At 42.6% G+C, this 21051-nt stretch overlaps 1 protein-coding gene across 3 annotated transcripts in view; it reads right to left on the reverse strand.

Annotated features, from left to right (window-relative positions):
- L1CAM (L1 cell adhesion molecule) overlaps nt 1-21051 on the reverse strand; it is a 1396060-nt gene that overhangs the window by 58319 nt on the left and 1316690 nt on the right. For 2 of the 3 annotated variants that reach the window (XM_073600355.1, XM_073600354.1), the window contains one exon: nt 13485-13616. The exons of the other annotated variant lie outside the window; for it this stretch is intronic. In XM_073600355.1, coding sequence (XP_073456456.1) covers nt 13485-13616 — 132 coding nt within the window. The remainder of the gene's footprint in view (nt 1-13484; nt 13617-21051) is intronic. 3 annotated transcript variants of the gene reach the window in all.

Genomic DNA, 21051 nt, shown 5'->3' on the forward strand with positions numbered 1-21051 from the left:
AGGGCCGTGTCAGCGAGTCTGCTAACAAAAGGGATGAGGTTAGTGAGGGTGGAAAGGATGCGGTCTTTCCTCGATAGATATCCAGATCAGGAGGCTGCTCGGTTGTTAGGGGTGGGTTTCTCCGAAGGCTTTCACATACCTTGTTCCCTGGCCTCTGTTCCACCAGTGTCCCAGAACTTGCGTTCGGCCTTGCAACATCCTGTAGATGTTTATGAGAAACTGCAGAAGGAACTTGCGTTGGGCCGCATGGGTGGCCCTTACCCCTCTCAGCCTTTAGCGGATTTGGTGATCTCGCCCCTGGGGGTCGTGCCTAAGAAGGACCTTAAAGTGCGTTTTCACTGTGACAATCTTGGAGTGGTACAGGTCATCAACCGTGTCACAGCCTCGTCGCCACCCGTGGTCCAACTTCTTTAGCACCTAGTGTTACGTTGTCTACAATTAAATGTTTTTCTTTATGCTGTTCACCTCCCGGGAGTTGGGAACGGCTTAGCTGAAGCATTGTCTCGCTTTCAGTGGGGCAGGTTCCAGGAGTTGGCACTGGCAGTGGAGCAATGCAGGGTTCCTTGTCCCGAATGGCTGTGGAGGATTGCCTTGGGGTTGTCTCCGGATGGATCAGACGGTCAGAGCGTGACATGACGTGGGCAGCCTATAATAAATTGCAAGAGTGGTTGTCTTTGCTGCAGCAGGCTGTGGTGGAGCAAGAGGGCCTGGAGGTGAGGTTGCTGGTCCTTTACTTTGTTTCACGGAACTTTGAGAAGGGGGTATTGGTGTCAGTCGTGGAGCGGAAATTGGCAGGATTAGCATTTTTCTTCAAATTGCAGGGCTGTTGTGATTTCACAAAAGATTTTTGGGTCCGACAGGCTCTAAAGGGGTATCGTAGGTCTCAGAAGCGCAGGGATTCCAGGCATCCTGTTTCGTTTGATATACTACAAAATGTTTTAGCCCAGTTGGTTTCCCTGTGTTCCTCAGCCTACGAGGTCTCTTTGTTTAAAACGGCCTTCTCTCTGGCTTTTTTTGTAGCTTTTCGGATTAGCGAACTAGTCAGCCCTTCCAAGAGGGTCCATGGGGGTATGTTGGATCGGGAGGTCACCTGTGGGGAGGACAGGGTATCCCTGCTTTTGCAATGGTCCAAAATGGATCAGGCTGGCAGGGGCAGAAGGTTTCAGATTTTTGCTGTGCCGGCTTTGCCCTTGTGTCTAGTGGGTGCTGTCAGAGAGTTTCTCACAGTGCGCCCGGATTTGGCTGGGTCCTTTTTGTTACATGCAGACGGGTCTCCCTTGTCCAGATTTCAATTCATATCCATTTTCCGTAAATGTATAAGGGCATTGGGGTTGGAGGAGAAAGAATTCATCTCGCACTCGTTCCGAATTGGGGCGGCCACGGAAGCCACCAGGATGTGGGTTGGATGACGAAGCGGCAAAGCGTATTGGTAGGTGGGAATCGAAAAGGTTCCAGCTATATGTTCATCCTCATCTGTTGTCTGATGGGGGGTAGGTCATTTTGTGAGTGTTCTGCGTTGGTAAGCCTATGTTTGTGTGCTTGTTTGGTGTTATTTGTGGTGTTGTTTCTTCTCTTTCAGGTGGTGTGATGGACCTTGTCTGGATACTGGGCCACACCTATGGGGGGCCAGGTGAGCAGACGTTAGGCCCAATGGTGGGCAACTAGGCATTTCTAGGCAGGAAGCTTGTGTCCGCCGGTTGGGGGTACCGGGCATGCTGTGGAGCAGAATGGTGCCGGAAGTGCATCGCTTTGCACGACTGGATAGACCGCCGAACGTTCTGGTGTTACACGTCGGCGGCAATGATTTAGGACTGAGGTCCATGTTGGACATTATTTGTGATGTCAAGTTTGATTTCCTGCGGCACCGCATGGCCTTCCCAGATATTCTCATCATGTGGTCCGACATCATTGCTCAGACGACTTGGCATTTGGCTAGGTCGGTGGAGCAGCTCAATAAGGCCCGCAGGAAGGTCAACAGGGAGGTAGGCAGATTTGTAGTTAGGAATGGGGGCCTGGTTATCTGGCATTTGGAACTAGAAATGGATACTTGGGGATACCTTTGGGGTGACGGGGTACACCTCAATGTGGTGGGAATTGATTTGTGGGCCCTGGGGTTGCAGGATGGTATTCAGAGAGTTTTTGAGGGTGTGGAGGGGCACTCAAGGGTAAGGTCTTCCCCTTGTGCGCTGTGGCGGAGGTTGGTCTTTGCTGGTGAATGAAGAAGCCTTGGATAAGGAAGGATTCGGGACCCATCGGTAGTATAGGTCCCTCTGGTGTATTCCAGGTAACGTGGTTTAGCTGGAATTGGTTAATGGGTGCACTGCGGTTAGTGGGTTATCTCTGAGCCAGTATGTCGGCTGGAGGCCTAGTATAGTAAAAGGTACCGCAGTGCATTCTTGAACATACGATAGTTTGGGGTCCCTGCAAAGACCAACGCGATTAGTGACTGATGGGTTTTTGGTTTAATAAATGTTTTTTACGGTTTATGCTCATTTAAGTTTATTTGTTAATAAAGAGGCTCCTACAGCCAATTTTTTACTCCATTTATGGTGTGGTCTCCATTAATGGCATTTAATGGTACGGGTGGGATGGAGTTTGGGGCTGGTATGGCAGTTATTGGCTAAGGATGGAACATCTGTTCTACAATGGTCATGCCTTTTCCAGGGTACAGTATGAAGTGCAGTGCCCATTACAGTGGGAGGAGCATTACATTAAGGAAACCCAAGCTGAGTATAGGTTCTGTAAGTTCTGTATGTAAGATTTAATAACGAGGTGTAAAGTCAGTGTGGTTTGGCAACATATAACGCACAATATCCCCGAAACCAAAGCGGCACAAAAGTTTATTTTTGCGGCACAAACCAGCACAAACGAATGGCGTGTTTGTTTTTAAAATTCAACAACATGGGTTGCAAAGTGGGCGGGGTTTACGAAACTATAACGCACAATATCTCCGAAACCAAAGCGGCACAAAAATTTATTTTTACAGCTCAAACCAGCACAAACGAGACACAAACGGATGGCGTGTTTGTTTTTAAAATTCAACAACATGGGTTTGAAAGTGGGCGGGGTTTAAGAAACTATAACGCACAATATCTCAGAAACCAAATCGGCACAAACGTTTATTTTTGCGGCGCAAACAAATGACATGTTTGTTTTTAAAATTCAGCAACATGGGGTGCAAAGTGGGTGAGGTTTCAGCAACTATAAACGCACAATATCTCCGAAACCAAAGCGGCACAAATCAGCACAAATGAATGGCGTGTTTGTTTTTAAAATTCAGCAACATGGGATGCAAAGTGGGAGGGGCTTACATTAAATTGAATCTAATATCTCAGAAACTGAACCGGCAAAAAACGCTCATTTTTGCAGCACAAACGAATAGTATATTTTTATTCAGGTTTTACAAACATGGGGTGCCAACTTCACACAGCTAGTGCCAGCTCATCTGCCACCAGCCGGTTCTGCTGCCACATCCACCTGCTGACTGCTGCCACCACGCAGTCTACTGGACTGATCACAGGCACTCATACCTCGCTGTGCTCCCATGGCTGCTGTCTAACCAGGAGCTCACTAACCAGGTACGTAACAGGAGGGCGGGGTGATGTCATCGTCTGGAAAAAATCAAATTGCTATTATCTTAAAAATAAAAACAGCACTATAGCACTATAGCACTAACAAATAGTATGTTTTGTTTTGTTTTTAAGATTTAATAACATGAGGTCTTCAAACTAGGGTACATTTTCTGGAATTTACACAGCTTTTAGTTTTAGTGGGTGGGGTGTTATCAAATATAAACAAGCTGTTATAACTAAAAAAAAACATAACAGCACAAATAAAAATGTTAGCAGCACAAAACAGCACAAATGAGGCACTAACCAATCAGCCCCATTTCGTGTCTTTTGGGTGTTGTAGGGGGGCTCAGTAATCTTTGGTGACCTTTAATTATTAATGACGCAAAAACGATAAAAGATAGAATGAAAATTTTAAACAGCACAAGCGTAGCACTAAAGAAACACACTTGAGTTTTCATTTGTGCTCATTGTAGGGGGGGTAAAGTGGGTGGGGTTTAAAAAAAACAGTTATAACTGAAAAACAATAACAGCACAAATAAAAATGTTAGCAGCACAAACGTAGCACTAACCAACAAGACCAGTTTTGTGTCATTTGGGTGTTGTAGGGGGGCTGAGTGACCTTTGGTGACCTTTCATAAATCATTAATAACGCAAAAACGATAAAAGATAGAACGGAAATTTTAGCAGCACAAAACAGCACAAATGTAGCACAAAGAAACACACCTGAGTTTTCATTTGAGTTGATTGTAGGAGGGGGCAAAGTGAGTGGTGTTTGAAAAAAAAAAAAAAACTGTTATAACTTAAAAACTATAACAGCACAAATAAAAATTTTAGCAGCACAAACCAGCACAAATGTAGCACTAAACCAACGAGACCAGTTTCGTGTCATTTGGGTGTTGTAGGGGGGCTGAGTGACCTTAGGTGACCTTTAATAAACCATTAATAACGCAAAAACTATAATAGATAGAACGGAAATTTTAGCAGCACAAAACGGCACAAACGTAGCACCGCATCCGACATCATCGTTCAGGAAGGAGTGGGGCCTCCCAGAATATGTAAAGATACAATTTAAGAGAAATAGTACAGTGTTATGGGTTACAAACTATGTACAAATGTATTACATTTTATGAAACTGCACTTACAAAACTGTAGTGATGCAGTTTTGTAAGACAAGCAGCAGGTCTCCTGTATCAATCTTCTCATAATCCCACTGCTGTCAGTAGAGTATTTTGGCCACTCAGGAATCTGAGAAGGGAAGGAGCCGCATCCACTGCAAAGCCAATACAAGGATGTTCTGCCTAACACTGAGATGCCATTGTGGTGCATGCACTCATTGCAGGGTGCGACTCCTTCCCTTCTCTGATTCTGGAGTGGCTAGCATACTCTACTGACACCAGTGGGATTAGGAGGAGATTGATAGATGAGATTGGCTGCTTGTATTTACAGTGCCTTGAAAAAATGTATTCATACCCCTTGAAATTTTCTACATTTTGTCATGTTACAACTAAAAACGTAAATGTATTTTATTGTGATTTTATGTGATAGACCAACAAAAAGTGGCACATAATTGTGAAGTGGAAGGAATATGATAAATGGTTTTCAATTTTTTTGCAAATAAATATCTGAAAAGTATGACATGCTTATAAATATAAATATATTCAGCACCCTTTACTATAACCCTAACTAAAATCTAGTGGAACCAATTGCCTTCAGAAGTCACCTAATTAGTAGAGTTTACTCTACTAATTCCACCTAGGTGTAATTTAATCTCAGTATAAATACAGCTGCTCTGTGAAGCCCTCAGAGGTTTGTTAGAGAACCTTAGTGAACAAACTGCACCATGAATGCTAAGGAACACATCAGACAGGTCACGGATAACGTTGTGGAGAAGTTTAAAGCAGAGTTAGGTTATAAAAAAATATCCCAAGCTTTGAACATCTCAGGAGCACTGTTCAATCCATCATCCAAAACTGGAAATAGTATGGCACAACTGCAAACCTACCAAGGCATGGCCGTCCACCTAAACTGACAGGCAGGGCAAGAAGAGCATTAATCATAGAAGCAGCCCAGAGGCCCATGGTAACTCTGGTAACTCCTAACAGCTGGTAACAGCTCAGGTGGGAAGATCTGTCCACAGGACAATTATTAGTCGTGCACTCCACAAATCTGGCTATTATAGAAGAGTGGCAAGAAGAAAGCCATTGTTGAAAGAAAGCCATAAGAAGTACCGTTTGCAGTTTGTGAGAAGCCATGTGGGGGACACAGAAAACATGTGGAAGAAGGTGCTCTGTACACATGACACAAAATTGAACTTTTTGGCCTGAAAGGAAAATGCTATTTGTGGTGGAAAACTAACACTGCACATCACCCTGAACACACCATCCCCACAGTGAAACATGGTAGTGGCAGCATCATGTTGTGGGGTGCTTTTATTTCACAGGGACAGGGAAGTTTGTCAGAGTTGATGGGAAGATGGATGGAGCCAAATACAGGGCAATCTTAGAAGAAAACCTGTTATGGTCTGCAAAAGACTTGAGACTGGGGCAGATGTTCACCTTCCAGGAGGACAATTGCCCTAAACATACAGCCAAAGCGACAATGAAATGGTTCAGATCAAAGCATATTCATGAATTACAATGGCCCAGTCAAAGTCCAGACTTAAATCCAAATGAGAATCTCTGTGGCAAGATTTGAAAATTGCTGTTCAGACGCTCTCCATATAATTTGACAGAGCTTGAGCTATTTTGCAAAGAATGGGCAAAAATTTTACTCTCTAGATGTGCAAAAGGTGGTTCTACAAAGTATTGATTCCTTGGGGGTTGAATACAAATGCACGCCACACAAAAGTGTGGCGTGCATTTGTATTCAACCCCCAAGGAGTCAATACTTTGTAGAACCACCTTTTGCACATCTAGAGAGTAAAATTTTTGCCCATCCAAATCATAGGAATGGTAAGAACAATCCAGTGGAGTGGTACTTCCTGATTGTTTTTTCTATAACATAGAATTTGATTGGAAGGAGGAGAATCGTTTCCCGAAGTCTATATAGTAGGTGGTATGCAAGGGAACTTCTTGCTTCTGAAGACGTTGCTAGCTGATGATGAAACACGTCAAGATGGTGTTCCTGTGCGTCACTTCTGGCCCAGTGAGTGGAACGCATGCCAGAGCATAGGCGGCGTCCAACTTTTTGCACACTCCACAGGGCCGATTTTTTTATGATTATCATTGTATTCGTGATACTTTTTATAACCGTTTTTTTAAATAAACATACCTACAGCTGTCTGTTTATTTTCTACCTGCCTAACCACGCTGGGGAAAACATACTGTATCGTAAAGGATCCCTGAGAGTCACAGGAGATATCGGGAAAGGAACCGTGGGACAGGTCCCTCTAGAGACCTAAAAGCCTTGTTGACTCTCCTTGCTGTAAGGCAAGGGAGTCACCGACATCTGGTGAGTGCAGTGTGTAGCCATTACAGCACGTGGTGAAATATACAGGGGGATCCCTGGGATTAAGCATGAAGCACTCAAGATTGCACTAAAGACTTTTTTTGCACTTTTACTGCACTATGTCACTTTATTTTTAATTATTTGTCACTTATGTGCAATATTCACTTTTGATGTTTGCAGTTTTTTAATTGGAGCACGTATTAGCATATTCATATGGTATAGCAAGTGCTGCCTGAGATTAAAAGTGGAGTTCCACTGGTTGTTAAGTTTATTAAAAGTCAGCAGCTACCAAAAGTGTAGCTGCTGACTTTTAATAAACAGACACTCACCTGTCCAGCGATGCGGCCGCCCGAAGCCTCGCTCCTCTCCCCCGCCTCTCCGCGGTGCCGGCATTGTAAGTGTGGGTGCCCGGCTGTGACAGCTTCATGAGTCGTGCTGCACTCTGTCAGTGGCCAGGCAATCTTCTGGGACCTATGACATGTCCCAGAAGATTGCAGGGAGGGAGGAGTCACCTAAGGGGAGAGGAGGAGTTGCCTAGGCGGCCAAGCAACCAGACCAGGAAGTGGGAGCTGGGTCCCTATCAAAACTAGGAACCCGCTCCCCTCCCCCCCAAAAATGACATGCCAGTTGTGGCATGTCAGGGGCGAGGGGTACTTAATTGATTAACCCTTTGCTGGACTAATAGACAGCAGCTGCACACATTAGTACCATCGCTTGTGCATCCAGGCGCGGGTGTTTTTTTATTCTTTCAATTTTTTATTCTTTTTATTCTTGTTTTTTTTCTGGATTTTTGGTTGATATTCTGTCTTTAGCATTTAAAATACATGGGTGATAACAATTATAGTTCCTTAATTACTTTGTAAGTGGGCAAACTTACAAAATAGGCTGGTGATCAAATAATTATTTTCACCACTGTATTTTTTATAAGATTAAAAATAAACAGAAACAGCGCAAATAGTGTAGCAGGTTAAAAACTGTAGTAGTAGGTTAATTTTTCCTGATTCTATATAGTAGGTGGTACGCAAGGGAACTTCCTGCTCTTGAAGATGTCGATAACTAATGAAATGCGTCAAGATGGTGTTCCTGTGCGTCACTTTTGGCCCAGAGCAAAGACGGCAGCCATCTTTTTGCACACTCCACAGCCTTGTTGACTCTCCTTGCTGTATTACAGCACGTGGTGGAATATACAGGATGATCCCTGGGATTAAGCACCAAGCACTAAAGACTTTTTTTTTGCATTTTACTGCACTGTCACTTTATTTTTAATTCCTTGTCACATATGTGTAATATTCACTTTTGATGTTTGCAGTTTATTAATTGGAGCACGTATTAGCATATTCATATGGTTTAGCAAGGGCTGCCTGAGATTAATACAAATGTATCATGAGTTGCAGTTCAGTGAGTAAAATAAGTATTTGATCCCCTACCAACCAACAATGATTCTGGCTCCCACAGACTGGCTACAGTATGTGCTCATGTGGTACACAGATAAATCCTATCAGTTTAAGAAGTGGCTCCTAACAACAAATCATTATGTGTATAAAAGACACCTGTCCACAGAATCTCTTTCTTCCATTCAAACCTCTGGGACCCAGAAGAATAGAGAATTTCCTCCATAGTGTGAATCAGTATAACCATTTATTGAAATAAGGAATATACACACTTACATTAAAATTCGCAGTAGAAGTTTCTGAGCTGACGTCATCGTTTCCATCCTATCTCGTTCTGAACGGGTGTATGCAAGCCGGCCGGCTGTTTTATTTCCTAGAAACTTCTACTGAGAATTTTAATGTAAGTCTGTATATTCGTTATTTCAATAAATGGTTATACTGATTCACACTATGGAGGAAATTCTCTATTCTTCTGGGTCCCCCCGGTATGCTGTTTGAGGTCCACCGCAAGGAGAGATCCTGCCTGCCCCTTCTTTGTGAGGAGATCTGAGGAGTTGGGTCCCCTGAGTGGACGTCCATAGATAAGCTGTTATCTAGCTTACCTCTGGTAAGCGTACATCTATTAAGGTGGAGGATTTCTCACTGGGTGCTGGGTGTTTAACCTCTATGATCACCAATTCAATCTGCCTTGGCTCCAAGGACTGTTTTTCTTCTGAATATTTTCACTTCATTTTTGGTTATTTTTGTTATTCGATACTTAATACTTGTTTTTATTATTATAATTTTTTGTCATATTTGTTCTATATAATTATTTTGACATTTTATTTTTACTAGAATATTTACAATTTGGATCACTTGATAGATTGAATTCTTCACTATTTACACATCCATATATACTGTCATTGTATATGTCATTTTTTTAGTGCAGTCTTTTTTGATTATTTTAGTACTAAGTCATGTCTTGCTTGGGGATCAAATACTATATTTGCCAGTGTATAAGACGACCCCCCTAATTTTCCAATAAAAACATAGGTTTTGGCCTATACTCACTGTATAAGACTACCCTTCCTCACACAGGGATGCAGTCTCGTAGCTCCGATCCAAGCCCAATCTCTGAAGGCAGCTTTGGAAGACTTAGATGCAGGTCCAGCCTCGCTTCACGGTATAGGTGAGCAGGCACCGCAGCAGATCCTCTTAGCTTCTCTCCTGATGGCTCTAGTCCCGGCAGGCTGAGCGCTTAGATCCCCTCTATAGGTCTGCATTCACCTCTCTCCTGGCTCAGTTTGCCTGGAAAACGGTGACACTCCCTCCTCTAGGTGCAGCCACTTTTGGGAATTGAAGTCCACAGTCTCCTAGCCTCCATTGGCAAGTACAGTGCAGAAAACGATGACACTCATTACGGTATACAGTGCTGAGCCAATCACGGTGAGCGATGTATTCTAATAATGAATACAAAGCCTGCTCGGATTGGCAGAGGCTGCACCATCATCAGCCCGCGCCTCTCTGACTCTCAAAGACAATCTGAGCAGGCGGTATACTGTATGCATCCTGCTTGGATTGGCAGAGGTTGTTCCAATCTGATCAGGCTTTGTATTCATTAATATAATACATCGCTCGATATGATTGGCTCAGTGTAGCCGAAGCTACATACAGCATTACCGCACATCCAGCGGGCTGACATCCATCAGGCGGACTTTTATACCGGTGTATAAAATGACCCCTGATTTTTGGGGGATTTTTTTTAAGTATAAAAGATTGTCTTATACGCCGGCAAATATGGTACTTATTTTACTCACTGAACTGCAACTCAATTTACAACATTTGTATCGTGTTTCTGGATTTTTGGTTGATATTTCATCTCTATCGTTTAAAATACACCTATGATAAAAATTATAGACTTTTCATTTCTTTGTACGTGGGCAAAATTACAAAATCTGCAGTGGATCAAATAGTTATTTTCACCACTGTACATGCTACTCAAAATGAAAAATAAAGCATTTGTTGAACTAGGTTAAAGCCCCATACACACTATTAGATTTTCTGCAGCTTTTTGTCTTCAGGTTTACCAAAACCATGTAGTGAAAGCCTACCTGACTGCATACAAATTGAAACTCTTATGCCGCGTACACAATCGGAACTTCCGACAACAAATGTTTGATGTGAGCTTGTTGTCGGAAATTCCGACCGCGTGTATGCTCCATCGGACATTTGCTGTCAGAATTTGACAACAAATGATTGAGAGCCGATTCTCAAATTTTCCAACAACAAAACTTGTTGTCGGTAATTACGAGCGTGTGTACACAACTCCGACGCACAAAAGTCCACGCATGCTCGAAATCAAGCAGAAGTGAACATTTTTCTCAGCTCGTCGTACGTTTTGTACGTCACCGCGTTCTTGACGTTTGGAATTTCCGGCAACATTTGTGTGACCGTGTGTATGCAAGACAAGTTTGAGCCAACATCCGTCGGAAATAAATCCAGGATTTTGTTGTCGGAATGTGCAATCGTCTGTACGCGGCATTAAGGTTTGACCTCATATTATATGGTTTTGGTAAATTTGAAGACAAAAATCCGCAGAAAATCTAATAGTGTGTATTTAGTTTTATATTATTAAAGTTGAAAGGAATGAACCTAAAGCTGAACTCCTGGGAAAAGAAAAAAAAAAATTACCTGGCAGTGTTGCTTGCCTCTGCACAGGTTATACCTAGCATACCAGTAAAAATAACTTTTACTTTATCCAATGCTCCTGGAGGCTCCATCCTCGCTATGCAAGTAAGTACTGTACGTATCTCATAGCCCTGCATTATGTGTAAGGATGGAAGGGATTTCTCAACAAAATAAAACATAGAGACATGGATGGGGGAGTTTGCTTTAAATATTAAAAATAAACTTAAAGAATAAGTTCACCTTTGGGAACATGTTACACGTTTTTAGGGTGGAACATGCAACGTGTTCCTAATGCTGCAGCTGCTGCCCCATCCCCCTCCCTGTAACAGCAGTACAGGGAGAAGTTCCCCGTACTAGCGGTCACTTTTTCAAATCAATGCGGCTGTGTGAGGCTCTGCCCACACAGCTGCGTGATTTATTCACACAGCTCTGTGTGTGAATGGACTACACACCCCGACATCCTTTGGCTGTTGGCTTGTAGTTCTCAATGTAGTAATTTATTGGTAGTTTGTTGATTCTTCCTGTCGAGGAACGAGATGTACGGGCACACAGATACACTGACAGATCTGCAAGAGACCTGCATGGCAGCAGCGAGCTTTACAGGCTCCAAAATAAATAAATAAATGCACATTTTTTTTACCTTAAAAAAAAAAAATTGCATTTTTTTTTTTGTAAACTGAACATATCCTTTAAATAGTGTTTTTGGCTTGTGGTGCAGTGAATCTGCTTTAAGATAGAACCGCCTCTCGTCAAACCTCATTGTGTCTTCTTTAAAGATCTTAGGTTAAAGGTTTGTATACTGCAACTATATCACCTCTTAAGCGTTTCTTCTCCAGACAGATACAATACATTTAGTGTTTGTAGTAGTTTCTCTTAACTGTGGTCCTTCAGCCCCCTTATTAGCTTTGTTGCCCTTTTCCCGGATTCTCTCTAGTTCAAGTACATCCTTCCTGAGAATTTATGACCAAAACTGGACCACATAATCAAGATGTGGCCTAACTAGACTTTTGTAAAGTGGTAGAATTAAAGGAGAAGTACAGCCAAAGCTTGTTTGGCTGTACTTCTCCTGGGGATCATAGGAGTGCAGTTCAGTCTGCACTCCCGTGACCCGTTTTCCGCAGATAGCAGGTTGAAGCCTGCTGCCGGTTAATGTCACAGAGCCGACCCAGGCTCAGGCAAGATCGTCACAACGGAGTCAGAATCCGCCCACATGCCTGGATCGGCACCTGGCTCAGCCGTTCCCACCCCCTCCACAGCCCAGCACTCCAGTGAGTGGGGGGGAAGGGGGGGGTGGCAGAGCAGAGAGCTCCAGCTTTCTGCTCATTCAGCTGTGAAAACTAAGCGATCGGCAGTGTTCAGTGTTTGATTGCTCGGTTCTCAGTGTTAGAGCCAGCGGGGGACAGATGCAGCATCATAAAAAAAATTGGAAACATTTGCTAGGAAAGGCTAGTTACTGTGTTTGTGTGCATATTCATGACATAGTGTTTTCCTACAACTGTATGCAACATTCTTCTTTAGTTAAAGCAAATTAATATATTACAGGGTTTTTTATTTCATTGCAAAGTAGCTTAAAAGATAGAAGCAAAACTGTGCCCAGTTGGAAAAGCTTTAATTTTCTGTGTCCTGATCTCTGTGGCTCAGTATATAGAATAGAACTCGAAAAAGATGGCAGACACACCATTACACAGACAGTCTTCAATGAACATGATTTCAAATCGTTTTTGGAACATCCATTGGTGTCATTTAGTGACGTTCATTTAGGGTACTTTACCTCTGTTGTAGAGGCGCTTTTCAGCTGCTAGCGGGGTGCTTTTAACCCCCGCTAGCAGCTGAAGAAAGGGTTAAAAGCACCAGCATTGCAGTGCTGCCAAAGCGCTTTGCAGGCGCTTCGGCAGCGCTGCTCATTCATTTCAATGGGCAGGGCGTTTTGGCAGCGGTGTATACACCGCTCCCGCATCGCCCCAAAGATGCTGCTTGCAGGAATTTTTCCTGTCCTGCAAGCGCACCGCCCCAATGTGAAAACACTCTGGCTTTCACACTGGGGAGGCATGAGAGGCGATTTTCAGGCACAATATAGGCTCCATTTTTAGTGCTAAAATGCCTGAAAAGCGCCCCAGTGTGAAAAGTACCCTTAGGGTTGGTCTACACAGTAGCAGCCAGGGAACCGTTTAAAAGCCGTTTTAGCCAGTGAGGTCTTACTCATAGACTCTGTGAAGATAAATTGCATTAAGGATCCATGTCCATTTGCCAGCTTCTTTTCACATTTGTTATAAATTATTATTCTTTTTTAAGATATCTAATGACATAAAAGTTTTTTGTTTGTTTTCTTATAGAAAGGATTGTACAATTTCAAGAAGACTGGCAGAGAAGCAGTTGAAATTAGCTAAAAGGACAGGTTAGGTCTCACCTGAGTACTTGCCCCCTTTGCTGCGTTTGATGAAGCACAGGATGAGAAGGATAAGCAACAGCAGTACAATAGCACTTATCAGCCCAATAAACCAGCCCTCTGTAGCGAATCCTTTATGACTAACGTCTAAAGCTGTAAAATGATATAGAGTGACAGATATTTAGCAAAGAGGAAGAGATTAAAGTGATATTTTTCTTTATGTTGTCGAAATTCTCAATTGATAGAAACAAATACAGGTCTGAGCAATATTTTTCATGTGATTTTTAAAAAAAAGGTCCATATGCTTGTGAAGAAACTAGCATTACAGATTAATGAAGGCTGCCATTGCTGATCTCTCCATTTAAGAATGCTAGGTTCCTGGTTCTCATGCTGATGCTTTGGTGTCTAAGTCACTGTACAGAATAAGTATAGAGCAGTGTTTCTCAACCTTTTTTTTCAGGCAAGGCACCTTTAACCACTTCAGCCCCGGAAGAATTTACCCCCTTAATGACCAGGCAATTTTTTGCGATATGGCACAGCGTCGCTTTAACTGACAATTGTGCGATCGTGTGACATTGTACCCAAACAAAATTGATGTCCTTTTTTCTCAACAAATAGAGCTTTCCTTTGGTGGTATTTGATCGCCTCTGTGGTTTTAATCTTTTGTGCTATAAACAAAAAACCAACAATTTTGAAAAAAAACAATATTTTTTATTTTTTGCTATAATAAATAACCCCAAAAAAAAAAATTTATAAAAAAAGGAATTTTGTCATCAGTTTAGGCCAATATGTATTCTACATATTCTTGGTAAAAAAAAAAAAAAAAAAAATTCGCTATAAGCGTATATTGATTGGTTTGTGCAAAAGGTATAGCGTCTACAAAATAGGGGATAGGTTTATGGCATTTTTATTATTATTTTTTTTACTAGTAATGGCGGTGATCAGCGATTTTTAGCGGGACTGCGATATTGCGGCGGACAGATTGGACACTTTTGACACTTTTTTGGGACCAGTGACATTTATACAGCGATCAGTGCTATAAACGAAGGCGCGGCGCGGTGCTGCGGGCGGTTCGCACAATAGAGCCGCCCTGCCGCAGTATAACTGCAGCGGCTGGTCGGCAAGTGGTTAAAGTTATGCACATTCTGGAGGCACCCTATTCTAAAATGTAAAAAACTAAACTAACATATAAACACAAAGAAAGGGAAAGTTGTGCTGTTAGTGCACGTAAAACGTGACCCTATAAAGAAATATATATGAAATATAAATATCCACTAATGACCAATGTGAAACATAAATAGTGAATTAACTGAGCTGTTCTAAGAGCTCTACATAATGCAATTGCTCCTTTTTAAAGTGACATGCGCATTCAAAAATAAGGAATGTGTATCAATGACGTCTGTGTGACGAAGCGCCTAAGGCGGGACATACTTGGTAAGCAACACGTCATATCCTGTTTTCCGACACTTCCTTTTTTTGTGAGTGCGCTGTGTGGAACGCACGCCGGAACTACGGAACTGCTTTATTTTTCATGCCAGTCGGAGCACTGGAGCTCCCTCTTGGTTTTTTAACTACATAGAAACCTTTTTAACCAGTTACCAACTGGGCCATAGCCAAATGAGGGCTGCAGGGCGGTTGGATAACTCTGGGAGCACGTACTATGACGTGATCCCAGAAAACCGCTCCCGCACGCCCCCTGGGGCGCACACACGGGAACAGTGTGCATCACGGATCACGGTAAACGGCCGCTGATCGCGCCCGTTTACCATGTGATTGCTTGGTTAAATGACAGAGCGATCACATGTAAACAAACCGGCGTAATATCATGACGCCGGTTCCTCCCTCCCCTCTTTGTACCGATCGATACAGCGGGGAAGAGATCGTATGGCAGGAGCGCTGTGGGCTGGATGTGTAGTGCACACAGCGCTGCTCTGTGACATGTGCAATCACAGCCATGGATCCATCCATCCATGCTCAGCCATCCCTCCATGCTCAGCATTACCCTGCACTACTCTGCAATACCCTGCAATACCTTGCAATACCTTGCAATATCCCGCAATACCCCGCAATACCCTGCAATACTCTGCAATACCCCGCAATGCTCTGCAATACCCCGCAATGCTCTGCAATACCCCGCAATGCTCTGCAATACCCTGTAATAGTCTGCAATACCCTGCAATACTCCGCAATACCCTGCAATACTCCGCAATACCCTGCAATAGCCCGCAATACTCTGCAATACCTCGCAATAGCCCGCAATAATCTGCCATACTCTGCCATACACAGCCATACTCTGCCATACTCGGTGATACCCAGCCATACTTTACCATACCAGCCATACCCAGCTATGCTCAGCCGTACTCGGCTGTACTCGGCTGTACTCGGCCTCTGTATGTGGCCAGGCTGTGGAAGTCTCACATATGTGGTATCGCCGTACTCAGGCGGAGTAGGAGAATCTATTTTGGGGTGTCATTTTTGGTATGTACATGCTACGTGTTAGAAATGTTGTATAAATAGACAACTTTGTGTTAATAAAAAAAAAGGGGTTTTAATCACTGTCATACGACGTCCTTGACTTTGTGCGGGGATATCTGAATGATGCCCGCAGCTACAGGCATCATTCAGATATCAGCTTTTTCAGCCGGCGATTCCCTACACCATAAGTATGATCATAGCAGCTGTTCCACTGCTTGATCATTCTTACGGGAGGTGAGAGAGGACGTCCCCCCTCCCGCCGCCCTCAGGTGCTTCTACCGACTCACCACTACAATCGAAGCCAGGATTGTTTTTTTTTATTTTTTTTTATCTTAGGCTTCCCAGCCTAAAGGTGAGATGTGGGGTCTTATTGACCCCATATCTCACTGTAAAGATGACCTGTCATGCCACATTCCTATTACAAGGATGTTTACATTCTTTGTAATGGGAATAAAAGTGATCAAAAAATTTATTTTTTGGACAAAAGCGTCAAACTAATATAAATAAAGTAAAATGAACAATAAAAAAAAAAAATTTTTTACCCCGTGTCCCTGTGTGCTTGCATGCAGAAGCGAAAGCATACATAAGTCCCGCCCACATATGAAAATGGTGTTCAAACCACACATGTGAGGTATCGCTGTGATCGGTAGAGCGAGAGCAATAATTTTGTCCCTAGACCTCTTCTGTAACTCAAAACATGTAACCAGTAAAAAATTTTAAAGTGTTGCCTATGGGAATTTTTAAGTAGCGAAGTTTGGCGCCATTCCACAAGCGTGTGCAATTTTGAAGGGTGACATGTTAGGTATCTATTTACTCAGCATAACGTCATCTTTCACATTATGCAAAAACATTGGGCTAACTTTACTGTTTTTTTTTTTCCCAAAAAAAAGCGTTCGAAAAATTGCTGCGCAAATACTGTGCGAGATAAAAAGTTGCAATGACCACCATTGTATTCTCTAGGGTCTTTGCTAAAAAAACAGATATAATGTTTTGGGGTTCTATTTAATTTTCTAGCAAATAAATGATGATTTTTACATGTAGAAGAGAAATGTCAGAATTGGCCTGGGCACTCCAGAACGCATGAAGGTGCTCCGTGCATGTTGGGCCTCTGTATGTGGCCACGCTGTGTAAAAGTTTCACACATATGGTATTGCCGTACTCTGGAGTAATAGCAGAATGTGTTTTGGGGTGTAATTTGTGGTATGCATATGCTGTGTGTGAGAAATAACCTGCTAATATGACAATTTTGTGAAAAAAATCATCATGCAACTTTCTAAATACCTTGGAATGTCTTCTTTCCAAAAAGGGGTCATTTGGGGGGTATTTGTACTTTTCTGGCATGTTAGGGTCTCAAGAAATTAGATAGGCCGTCAGTACTTCAGGTGTGATCAATTTTCAGATATTGGCACCATAGCTTGTGGACTCTATAACTTTCACAAAGACCAAATAATATCCACCGATTTGGGTTATTTTTTACCAAAGATATGTAGCGGTATAAATTTTGGCCAAAATATATGAAGAAAAATACTAATTTGCAAAATTTTAAAAACAGAAACAAAGAAAAATGCATTTTTTTTTTTTTTTTTACAGAATTTTCGGTCTTTTTTCTTTTATAGCGCAAAAAATAAAGAACCCAGCGGTGATTAAATACCACCAAAAGAAAGCTCTATTTGTGTGAAAAAAAGGACAAAAATTTCATATAGGTACAGTGTTGCATGACTGAGTAATTGTCATTCAAAATGTGAGAGCACCGAAAGCTGAAAATTGGTCTGGTTATTAAGGGGGTTCAAGTGCCCAGTGGTCAAGTGGTTAATAAAAATATTCATCTGTTCTACGGATTTACGGTATGAGGTTCCATTTTTTCTTAAACGTGGATGCCTGTTGATTTCCTAAACCATATTACGGAGGTGGAAAGAAACTGAAGACCCCATCCCAGCATCCACAGAGGAGCAACACCCTGCCTGGGTTACCGGATCTACTCAGTTTGGATAAACACTGTGGACCAGGGAAACATCCCGGCAAGGGGGCACTGTGATTTGGATATAACTACTACACCTTTTACCCCTGCAGGGGTGAGGCGCTCTGGTGAGTGCAGATACAAGAGGGGAACATAGAAGAAGGAGGGGAGCACCGAATAGTCACTTTATTTTGTGCTGCACCAATTACCTTTGCAAACTGTCACTTTTTGGATTGAGCACATACCATCAATTATTTATCTTTTCTGGATATATATATATATTAGTTGTGACACTGCTGACTAATTTATGCACTTCTGGATTTAGCGCGTCACTTTATTTTTGGTACTTTGCCTATGGACATTGACTGATATTTTGGATTTTGATGAATTCATGCATATATTTCACATCTACTTTTTTATATTTATTGATACAAATTCCTTATTTTTGAACGCACATGTAACTTTAAAAGGGAGCAATTGCATTATATAGAGCTCTTAGAATAGCTCAGTTAATTCACCATTTATTTATTATTTATCTTTCACGTTGGTCATTAGTGGATATTTATATTTCATATATATTTTTTATAGGGTCACGTTTTACGTGCACTACCTCTGAACAGCGCCACTTTACCTTTCTTTGAGTTTATACATTTTCTGGATTTCACCTAGGTGAAGTTTTTAATTAGGGATGCTGCAGTTCACCCATTTCCTCAGCGTGGAAACTTGTTGTTTATTAAAAAGCTAAACTAATTGTTTTACATAATGCAACAAACATCCACACATGTAGGACACCCAACATTAGAGGTCATTTAGCAAAAACACCCTTTTCTTCCCTCAGTTTTGCCCTCTCACTTAGCTAATGTAGCAAGGGCCCTGACCCCTCGAGGTCTAAATGGTGACCTCCAGAGTCAGGGAGAGCTGACATCCTTCTTTGTAGAGTGGATTACTAGGTATAGTGGGTGTAATGCAAGATAGAATGATTGGGCGCCAGTCACTTTTTGAATGCGAACAAAAGAGATTTATTGTCTCTTAACAAGAACTGGGGGAGGGGGGTTAGGGCCTGAATTGGCAGACACCGAGACAAAATAGGCAGACAGGTATACAGGTTGAGGGCCAATGAAAACATTCCAAAGAACTATTAAAAACAAACATAGAAAGGACTGTGTCTCCAAAACCTTCTGCTTTAGATAGCTGCTCTTGTTGATCTACTTAAACGATTGCATAGAAATAATGCAACTAGAACTGAAAAATGCCAAGCTCCCCCAGAGGCCAAAGAACAGCTAGGAATGCTGAAGCCAAGAAGTAGGCGTCACTCTGTAGATAGAAATAATAAAGGTATATAGCACAGGATGAGCATGATTGAAACTTGATTGACTTAGAATAAGTTCTATAACTAACTAACTATTCATATGTATAAGCAATGCATCCTACCTGTGCCAAATAGGGACAGGCTAATGATGCAGAGATGATTTGAAGATATAAGGATGGTATGTACTAAAGGGATAATACATGCATAGCAATGGATTAGTCATCTAGGTATATAAAATAATATCTAAAATATCTAGGTTCCCATCAATTTTGGTGTATTTTTTAATTTATATTTTATTGATCGATCACATGACTGTGTTTAAATAATGCTTCAAAATACGGAAATGTAGAAATACTGATTTATCTCATATCTAGACCAGATAATATATAATCCAAATACCTATAATGAACTAATCAATGTGCATTTACATAGATGCCTGGTTTGGGTTATATATATATAATTGCCAGAGAACTATCTCTGTATTTGTCAGGGCTGGCTCAGCCCTTCCTTCTCTGAGCTGGCCACTTAGCTGTTGGCTCATTGCCAGCTCTCATCTCTCTCCACAGTTAACCAGCTGTTATGGATCTGCTCGTCAGTCCCGCCTACTTAAAGATCTCCAGCTCACTTCATTCCTGCCTTCGCCTTGGTCACATCACAAGAAACCATCTCCTGCATTTCTGTTTAAAGACTGGCTTTGCTGACATCCCTTCTGGCTCCTTATCCTGCTTGCTGTTCCTCTACTTGGATCCCTGACTTCTGGCCTGGCTGATTACCCGATCTGGTTACTGAACTCTGGCTTGGCTGACTACCCGATCCGGTTACTGGACTCTGGCTATGCTTTGACTACACTTACTCTATTTACCTTTTTATTTTTATTAATAAACAAGTGTGATTTTACTGTACTTCTGTCTCGGTCTGGTTCGTGGTTTCTGACAGTAGGCGAAGGCCATGAATTCAGAAGATACAGTCAATCCGCTTGTGGGTAATATTTTTTCCAGATTGGATGAGCAAGATCACCGCATGGATCAGTTTGCCATGGTGTTACAAACGCTGCTGAGTCGCACGGCTCACTTGGAATTCCCCACTGTGGCTGCTCCGGTACAACCTGAGTTTAGGGCCGTCCCTGCTGCTGCGCCAGTCTCTGTGCAGGCACCCGCCTTGAGTATTATCTCTATAAGAGGTATGTCTGGTTCTGCCCCTCTTTCCCAGCGATTTGTTCAATGCAGAGGGTTTCTCAACCAAGTTGAGATATACTCTGAGATGCTGCCCCAGGCGTTTCCCATGGACAGAAGCAAAGTAGAGTCCATGATGTCTTTGCTTTCTGAGAAAACCTTGGCCTGGGCTAACCCTCTATGGGAGACGAAAAAACCTGTTGTCTTGAGTTACCTGGAGTTTGTGGTCTCCTTTAAAAGGGTATTTGACGTTCCCGCACGCTCTCCTTCTGCTGCCAAGTGCCTCATGTCCATCAAACAGAGTACGAGAACTGTTGCCGACCACCTCATTGAGTTCCGTACTCTGACAGCAGAGGTTGCTTGGAACAACGAGGCCCTCGTGGCTGCTTTTTCTCATGGTCTCTCGGATTCCATCAAGGACGAGATAGCAGCCCGAGATATTCTCACTGAGCTGGAGAGCTTGATCTCGTTTGCCATCCTCATTGACTCCAGACTCTGAGAAAGACTTTCTTTTAAGGAGCGCTTGCGGAAGCCTCCTGTATGTTTGCCTCTGATCTTTGCAGTCCCACCCCTGCCTCCCTCACCTCCCATGCCTCCTGGTACCGAGTCGGTCAGTGAAGACAAACCCATGCACTTAGGCTTCACGCATCACTCTGCGGATGGGAGAGCCTTTAG

This window comes from Aquarana catesbeiana, linkage group LG09 (assembly GCF_042186555.1).
Source record: "Aquarana catesbeiana isolate 2022-GZ linkage group LG09, ASM4218655v1, whole genome shotgun sequence".
In the NCBI taxonomy this organism is placed as follows: Eukaryota; Metazoa; Chordata; class Amphibia; order Anura; family Ranidae; genus Aquarana; species Aquarana catesbeiana.